This window comes from Rhagoletis pomonella, unplaced genomic scaffold (genome assembly GCF_013731165.1).
Source record: "Rhagoletis pomonella isolate Grant_MI unplaced genomic scaffold, Rhpom_1.0 Rhpom_scaffold_05631, whole genome shotgun sequence".
NCBI classification, from domain to species: Eukaryota; Metazoa; Arthropoda; class Insecta; order Diptera; family Tephritidae; genus Rhagoletis; species Rhagoletis pomonella.
The window spans coordinates 2,992-11,668 of record NW_023464169.1 but is presented as its reverse complement, the minus strand read 5'-3'; the positions used below and the strand labels follow the sequence as shown (position 1 = coordinate 11,668).

Below are 8,677 nucleotides of genomic sequence, written 5' to 3'. Positions count from 1 at the left end.
TGGATTATGCTCGCACACCATTTGCATGACAGCCCAGCATCGGAACGACTGACCGACGACACATAATCGCGCCGACACTCATGGCACATGGCATCATGGGACATTCGGGGCAAATTACAAGCGCAACTTATGGTCAAACAACTGTGATTGGAATTATCACTAGGCAATTGTATATGAATATTTGCACATTTGTATGTATGTATGTATTGCACATATGCATACAAGTGTTGTTTATTTGTAAGTAAATAGATATGCACTTGCGCCGGCGCATACCGCAAACGACAATAAGCCAACATGAAATTCATGAGCAAAAGCAATCTCCACAAATACACAAACTTTTAGTAGCTTAATTCGTGTACATACATATGTATGTACATCTCAATATTTACTTACGCTAAATGGCATTGTTATTGTCTAGCCAATAATTTAACTACGAGTATTGTGCCACATGTGGCAAACAGCAGCTGGCTTAGCAACAGATTATTGTACATGTTTGCCAATTGAGCGCAACCAACACACACGCACATACACACTCATTCGTTCATTCATTTATTCGCTCATACACTCACAGGCTGGCCCAACTTAAATAGTTGGCTACTTGCTTGCTACATTGCCGTGGCGCGGTTTTGCCGTCGGCAAATTTACGCACCTAAAAATGCCTTCTTTTTGAGTCCCACCCAAGAAACTGAACACATTTTTCGATCTCTTTGTTTATTTGCTTGTAGCCCTTAAAAGGGCTTTGTTTTTGTTGTTGTTGTTTTCTGCTGATGCTGCTGCTGCTGCTGCTGCTGCTCCATCCCCTCTTGCTTCTTAGCTTTTGCCGCTTGCGATTGTCATGAAACGCTTTCACTTCTAGAGGTTGCTTTCACTCGCGCGGTTGTCTCATTTAAAGCGTGCTTCCGCTATCCATGGTTTGTTGTCCAACTGCAGCAGAGCTGGTCACTTTATAAGCCAATAGGGACCAGAACGTAGCCGGCATTCAAATCTTTTTAAAGCTTTATTTAGATTCGATGTGGGCATGAAGAGGTTGAGATCGCCCTTCATTTCCATAGACAATCCTGTTGAGTTTTTTTTTTACAGCGTTCTTGGAAGTTAGCGGCAGTCTTTCTGCAGGCTTTCACATGCGCACAGAATAAAAAGCCCTCTCTGAGCATCACTGACGTACAGTATTCTAGTACGAGCTTTCACAGCTTTCATAAAATTTCAGATAAGTTAAAACGCCGGGTTTTGCATTGTCAGCTGGTACCTTCACGACAAAAGAAAAAAACTCAGCGGGAGAATGTGTTTTAAGCTTTCTGTAGATTTTGTATGGACGAGCAGAGAGTACAAGTTTTTTCTGTTCTGCGCTGTTTCGCAGGGCTCAAGATAAAAGCTTTTTAATGCTTTATTTAGATTTTGTATGTATGGACGCGCACAAAGCTGAACCTCTGGCTGTATCCATATCCATTGATTCACAGCGGCCATCGTTGGTTGGCAGGGATTTCACTCGGCAAAAGTGGTTGGCTATATCGGTAATAGCGGCATACCTACTCAGTTCTTTTGGCATCCACCTCTCTCTAAACCATAGCTTCCGCCAGTCAGCAGTCGCGACCAAGGATATCTCGCAAAGGAGCTCTTTGAAGCTTTCTAGGGATTTCATACATGCATCGCCCTTTTATATAGCTTTCTAGTGCGCGTTCTCGAAGAGTTCATCTTAAATCACTGATGGGCACTTCTTTGCCCGCGGGTAAAGCTCTTTTAAACTATCTATACATTTTCCATAGGCGCGTGCAGAGTAAAAGCTCTCTCTGCGCATCGCTGTCTTAAATGCTGACATAGAGCGTCAAGGATTGGTGATTATTTTTTTTTTTTTGTAATATCGGGAGTATTTAACGCTCATACACAAACTACGATATACAGTCGGCTGATTTTTTTTTCTCCTGTAGATCTCGCAACTGTTAACACCTGTAAGTAGAAGAAAAGAATAAACAGTTTTATTAAAAATATATGTTATGTATTTACATACAAAATGTATTTTAAGGAATCATTTTTAGAACGACTAAACAGAGTACCCCACAGAATAAAATTATCCGGCGAATAATGCTTATACATATCGATATATGTACATATGTATGAATATACAGATTATAATTAAGGGCCACTGAAGCCGCTTATGAGTTCAAAATTCAAATGTTTGAAAGTGTTTTCTTTCTAGGTATTTTCTATAAATATTTAGGATGTCCAAGACCACCCGTCCACCCCTTCTAAAATGGAGGAATATATTCATTTTATTTCAAACCGCAAGAATATGAACTAAATATCAAGTCGGGCATGCTCCATCTTTTGGTCGTATTAACGTCTACGGGTTTCCATGGGTTAAACTGATCAGAAGTCCATTTTTTAAATACAAATATATTTTTGTGTTTTTCAATAAAAAACATTTTCCTCCATTTTATAACGGTTGGACAGGTCTATCAGGTCTAGGATATATACAACAGAAAGACCTTTAGAGGTTAAGTAGAAAAATTAACCAATTTTTGAATTCTTCGCTCAGATTCGTATTCAGCGACCGATCATACCGAACCTCGGTGAACAAATAGTTTTTGTTTTTTTTATACTTATAGAGACTGTATATTTACATATATCGTATTGGCTGCATTCTGCTCGATCTTCGTAATAAATATTGCAAATTGTTTTCTTGAATTTTCATTGTTGGTGTTTCTCTAATACATTCTTTCTTGAAGTCTCAAAAAAAAAAATAATAATACATTTTTTTTAGGCAAAATCGAAATAAATTTTTTAATTCAAAATTTTAATTTTTATGGGGGGATAGGATTATATATGAAATTGATTCAAAGCGCTGAGCGAGATTTCAAGTACGGATTTGAAAGAGCAATCCTCTTCAATATACGTGCAACATAATTTAAAAATGCTTGTAATATTTTAAGGTTAGATTTGAAATGCGTGAATGAAAGTAAAAAAAAAAAAAAAAAAAAAATATTCGAAATAAAATGAAGATAACACCTCTATTTGCAATCAAACCCCAAACGCCTGGACCATCATTTCAAGGCTTGTTTCTAAATGTCTCACCGGATTTAAATAATTTAAAAGAGGATTTTTCGAAATCCTGCGCTTTCCTAATAGATATTGTCGCCTGGATAAAAGATTCTCGCAAGAGCCATTTGGACAATTATAAATTATAGATGCAATTACATATTTTAAAATAAAATCTTTCGATTGGTGTTAACAGTTATGGGATTTCTCCTTTAGTTTTCGAGATAATTCTTAGAAGCGTTGACGTGATTAAGCAACACAACGGTCAGTCAGTATTGCCCGTTCTTTTTTTCCTTAATTGCTTATCTGAAATTATGCAAAACTGGTAGCGTAGGATGCTGCGTTAATGGCTTAACTCTTTTTCGTATACTCAATCAATAAAATTACTTTCGAGTCTCAAAACACTGTGGCTATGATCTTTCCGGCGGATGGAGAGAGACCTCAAATTCATTAGAAGGGAATGCACCTTTCGTATGCCACTGCATAGACACTTGCTTATTTTCAGGATCTTAGTGATATATCAAATATAATCGAGATGAGCTCCACTTTTCTCTTCGAGAATACGCCTAGGACTTTAAGGCCAAAGTAATCGCAATCCTCAAAGCCATGGACTACGTGGTGGAAAACAGATGGAGATGCAGCAGGAAACTCCAATAGTGACAGCGAAACTGCACTCAGCCCTGCTGGGCTACTGGGCTGGAAAAACCATGTCGCCTACCCTACAATTGCAGCGTTTCCAAGCAGAGGTCCCAGCCATACAGGAGGCGATTGAACACTAACAAACAACGAGAAGTAGTATGTAACAATATCTTCAGCTACTCAGAGAGTTAGGCGGCACTTAAAGCACTTGATGGCGGGCGAACTTGCTGGAGAATGAGAGAGCAAAGATGAACTCAACAAGAAGAAGAGGAAAAAGCGAACAAACGGCAGTATTGCCAAGTTTTGAATTTGAAAGAGCATTAAAACCCCCAAAAAAAAAATTGCGTTATTTCTCTAAATTCTAAAAGTTGGCAACAGTGAATTCAAACACAAGTATTTTGTGACGTCAGCGAATGCGTGGATGCTGTCAAATCGACGAAGAGAGGGTTAGCGGGGCGCGAATGGCGCCACCTTTATAATCTGCATTGTGGGCACATCCGTTCAACTTTCGCAATCCCGGAGAGGTTTAGGCATGCCGCTGGCTTGCAAGTCAGCCCAATCGCTCAGTCTCACAACTTGCAGCAATACAAAAGATTATGTGGCCAAAATGGAACGAAAAGCGGTCGAAAGCTCTCCAAATGCTAAGCAGAGGGCGCTTAGTCTCAGTCATGGACCTGCGGAGCGGCAAGGGATTCCCCGCAACGACTTCTGCAGAAGCTGCCAGAGAAACGGAGCCAGAAACCTAACGGCACCTGTTATGAGAATGTCCCGCACTTTGCAAAAAAAAAAAAAAGGCAAACGTTCTTGAGCTCAGAATTCTTCGAATGTCTAACCAAAATAGCTGCGAAAGTGTTTAGGTGGGCCGAAACTCATGTTGCCCTCAACCTCGGAAGATTGGACTGCCTAAAACTTATGTGCCATAGCTTACTGGTCACTTCTCATGGCACAGGCCCCTGACTGATTTTGTTATTTTGTTTTGCAGCAACTAAATGCAGAGCTTCCCAGAGCTCAGGGTTTGTATAGCGTCTTCTCTTCTCTTTTTTTTAGTTTTTCAAAAATATTTGTAAATAATCACTCACCTCGCGTTGTGTTGGCGAAGCTGCTTGATTATTGCATTTGCCTCGGTCATTTAGTGAATATATAGGTTCCTCATTGTTCCTCGTCATCATCGTGGTAATATTTTTTTTTTTTCACTTCTATTAAAAAATGTTTGCTGCTGCTTCCGTACTGTTGTTGTCTTCCTGCCCGTACAAGCTCTCTGTGTTGGGGAAAACCGCCAGTGGCCCTGGCGCAGACGTTGAGTATTCCCACACTTAGCCGCAAAGCCGTTCGCAGCTGTTAATTTTTGTTCGCCCACGCAGGAGCCCATTCCACGCGGTTGGACTCATTTTCGTACATTTTCCTTGCTCGCTCGCTCGTTCGCTCTCCTCAAAGCTGCTTGCTTTCCGCACTTTGAAGCATCGCATTTATTTTGACTTTCTTGGAGTCTTAGTTATCTCACCTTTGTAATCACGCTTCATCAATTTCTTTGTGAAGCAGTGCGGTCGAAAGTCACACACTCAAAAAGTTTTTTGTGTTCTTTTTTTTTATACGTATTTTTTATAGTTTTTTTTCTGATTTTTTTTTTTAATTTTATATTTTTTTCTAATCCGGCTTCCGCAACTCACAAGCCTTGTGCGGCGACGGCAGAGTGCGGCCTGTTAAATGCATTCGGCGGACACGACGCGTCCGCAGCGCGCGCGCGCGCCCCACTCGTACACAAAAAAGCCCAACACCCAGGGCGTCAGGTGGCAAACAAAAAATTTTTGAAATCTGTTTCTCTCTCGCGAGACGAAAAACAAAAAGCTGCGATTTAAGCGGTTTTCTCTTTTTTTATGCAAAATTGACGTAAAGCAGCAAGCGAATTGGAAGTGGTGAGATTTTCGGGTGAATCGATTTTATTGCTTAACGACGACGGCATTATCGGTGCCTGTGCGCGACTGCTGGGCGTGGTGGTCGTGGTGGTGTTGCTGGAACTGCCTAGCGAATCGAACATGGAGGAGAGTGCATTTAGCGAATCGCTTGGATATTTCTTCTCACCATCGTAGGACTTAATGCTGGATGCTGGCGATTTGGGTGTAGCGGAACGGTGGCTGTCGGTGGGACTGCGCGGTGTAAGCGCTTTGTGCAATACCGGGCTAACGGGACCAGCCGATTTGGGTGGTGTAACGCTACGCTCTTTGTTGTTGTTATTGTTGTTGTTGGATATAGAGAATTCAGCGCCATTGGCAACATGCTGCGACTTTTCATTGCCATCTCGACCGTTTTGTGGACTCTCATCGCCACGCTCCTCCTCCTCCACCTCAGACTTGATCTCCATTTTGATTTGTGGCGCTTGTTCCATGAGTGCATCTGCCTGCTCGGCCTTCTGCTTGAGTGCCTCCAACTCGCGCCTCATCTCAGCCGATTTCTGCTCCATGGACATCACCTCTGTTGGCTGCAACTTCTCCGGCGTGATTACATCCATTTTCCTAGCCTCGACATGCGTTTCAGCGCTGCACTCACTGCCACTGCGCTCGCTGCTCGTATAACGGTAATGCTGATAGTATGGATCCGAAGTGTCTATTAATGGCTTATTGTAGTCGACAGTTTCGTCGATGCCCAGCCGCTTCAGTATGCTTGAGGCCACGGGCGATGTATTCTTGGTCGACGAATTGGATGGGCTGGTCGCCGGCAAGCTGGCGTGACGCGGTGGCGTATCAAAACTGGTGGTGAACATCTGCTCGATGGCGCTGAGCACAGACGATGAGCCTGCTGTTGACTTAGTGGCGCCATTTTTCGGCTCCAAATCAGGTGACTTGGTTTTGTTCAATAAACTGCCAACGCCTAGCGCTGCCTTGGCCGCCTCGTCGTCCGCTTTTACGCCCGTTATGTATTGACGCATGCGTTCGGCGAACAGTGCAGCATCTGACTTGTCATTGCCCGGTCCGATGCCGGTGCCCTCGAGTGGCATGCGCTTGGCATTTTCATAGTTGCGCTGCATCTTGGCCTCCATACTTTCCGCCTCATTCTGTGCGCCCTTCATCTCGAGCAGCTTACGCACCGGCAATGACTTCTCGCGCTTCTTGGGTGCCGGGCGCTTGCGGCTGCCAGCGCCACCTGCCATGGATTGCATCAGCGGCTCAGCGTAGTGGTTATTCTTGGCCATGTGGTTGCTCAGATCGCCCAGCGAATTGAAGGCCTTGTCGCAAACTTTGCACGTTAGCACAGCGCTTAGCGTGCGACTCTCTTCGGAGCTCAAGCTGTTGTGTCCATCCTTGGCATCACCGCCGCCAGAAGACTTCATTGAGATCGTTTGTTCTTGCGATAAAATGTTGGTGTAGTGCTGCGTCTCCTGCATGTGCTTGGTCATCTCGCCGAGCGAACGGAAGCTTTCGCCGCAACGCATGCACTTCAAGATCTGCATGGCCTGCTCCACGCCTTTGCCCAGCCATACGTTCTGGCCGCGCACCAATTTGCGCGGCAGTGGTGTTGGTGGATCGCCCCGATACTGAAAGGCGTTTTTGGCCGCCGCTGATGGTCCGGAAGACGAGTTCGATTGCGAGCCGCCGCCACTATTCGGCTGTTTGCGGTGGCTGTGCGAGTGCTGCGGACCCTGCGCTTGTGGTGGCGGTGGTTGGTGGTGGCGATCGGTGTTGGGTAGGTTGCCGAATGGCGGCACATTTACGCCACAGTGTTTGCTGTCCTTCATGTGCGTGGTGAGCGCTTCCAGCGTGGAGAAACTCTGCTTGCACCACACGCAGCGGAAAACCGAGCTGGCTACGCCTTTATTCTGCCAGTGCGACTGCCAGATGTTGTGTCTGGCCTTGGACATGCCCTCCGTGGAGGCGGTCAGTGTGGTTGCCGAATTTTGTGTGCCAGCAGAAGCACCAGAATTAGGTGGTGGCCCAGCAGTTGGCGGTGCTGTTGGTGCGTTGCCCGCTGAAGAGCGCGAAGATTTCTCCTTCCGTGGTCCCTTCACGATATCCGACATTTTCTCCAATGGATCGACAACCAAGTCATTCTTGCCATTCCAATCGGGAAACTGACCGGTGCGGAATATATTTGCTGCTGCCACTGCTGCCAAGTAGGGATTTACTCCGGGCAAGAGCGGTGCGGCTTGCACCGTTGGGGGTGCTGCCAGTGGTGGGCTATCGGTTTTGAAAATTTTCTTCACCTGAATCTGTCCGATGGTGGAGTCGGGCTCACGATCGCCATCGGCTGAACGCTTACGCGTGCCAACCGATAGATCCAGTGGATTATTAGCATCGTTGGCTTCATCGTCGTCCTCCTCCTCCTCAGAGGGTGCGGGTTCGGCGGATGCAGCACGCGCAAAGAGATTCGTGCGAAAGTCTAGTGCCTCCGAATTGTTGTTCGAGGCATTGGGTGATGCTTGCGGAGGTAATTTGAATGGTGCTGGCGCATCTGTGGGCATTGGTAGCTGAAAGCGATGGCCTGGAGCGGCTGGACCCAACGGAAAGCCATACTGCTGTGCGGCGGCGGCCACCATTTGCAGATAAGCCTCCATCGAAGATGGCTGTGCGGGCAAATTCTGTGGTGCAGCTGGGAATGTAGCGGTCATCGACGGTGGAAGCGGTAGCATGCCGGCGCTCGCAGCAGCGGCTGCGGCAGCATTGGCGGCTGCGTTGGCATTTTCCCGGCTCTCGCGACCATTTTCCGACGAGTTGGAATCGTGCGACGGACAACGCTCGCTTGAGTTGGCCGACTCTGTCGAACGTGGACGCGCGGTCGGCAAGGCGCTGCAAAGAGGAGAGGAGAAAAGCGTTTTGCATTAGATAAATGGCTATAAAAATTTAACTGAATAATTTAATACATATACAAAAAATATTTATGCATAAAAACTAAAAAATTTGTTCAAGCATGGTTGCCATGTACATATAATTACTCGAAATTACCTATATAAAATTACTTTCAAGCTAAGTTTTGGGAATATTTTAATTAGTTTTCTTGAAAAATACATACTACG

The 8,677-nt window shown here is 45.1% G+C and overlaps 1 protein-coding gene across 1 annotated transcript; it reads right to left on the bottom strand.

Annotated features, from left to right (window-relative positions):
* Nucleotides 1-719: 719 nt before the first annotated feature.
* Nucleotides 720-8,451, bottom strand: LOC118755211 (protein teashirt-like; the record flags this gene model as incomplete). Its single annotated transcript, XM_036490059.1, is given in 2 exon segments — nucleotides 720-1,944; nucleotides 4,752-8,451. A coding segment is annotated over 1 exon segment (2,927 nt), but the record flags the coding sequence as incomplete, so codon positions are not given.
* Nucleotides 8,452-8,677: the final 226 nt, after the last annotated feature.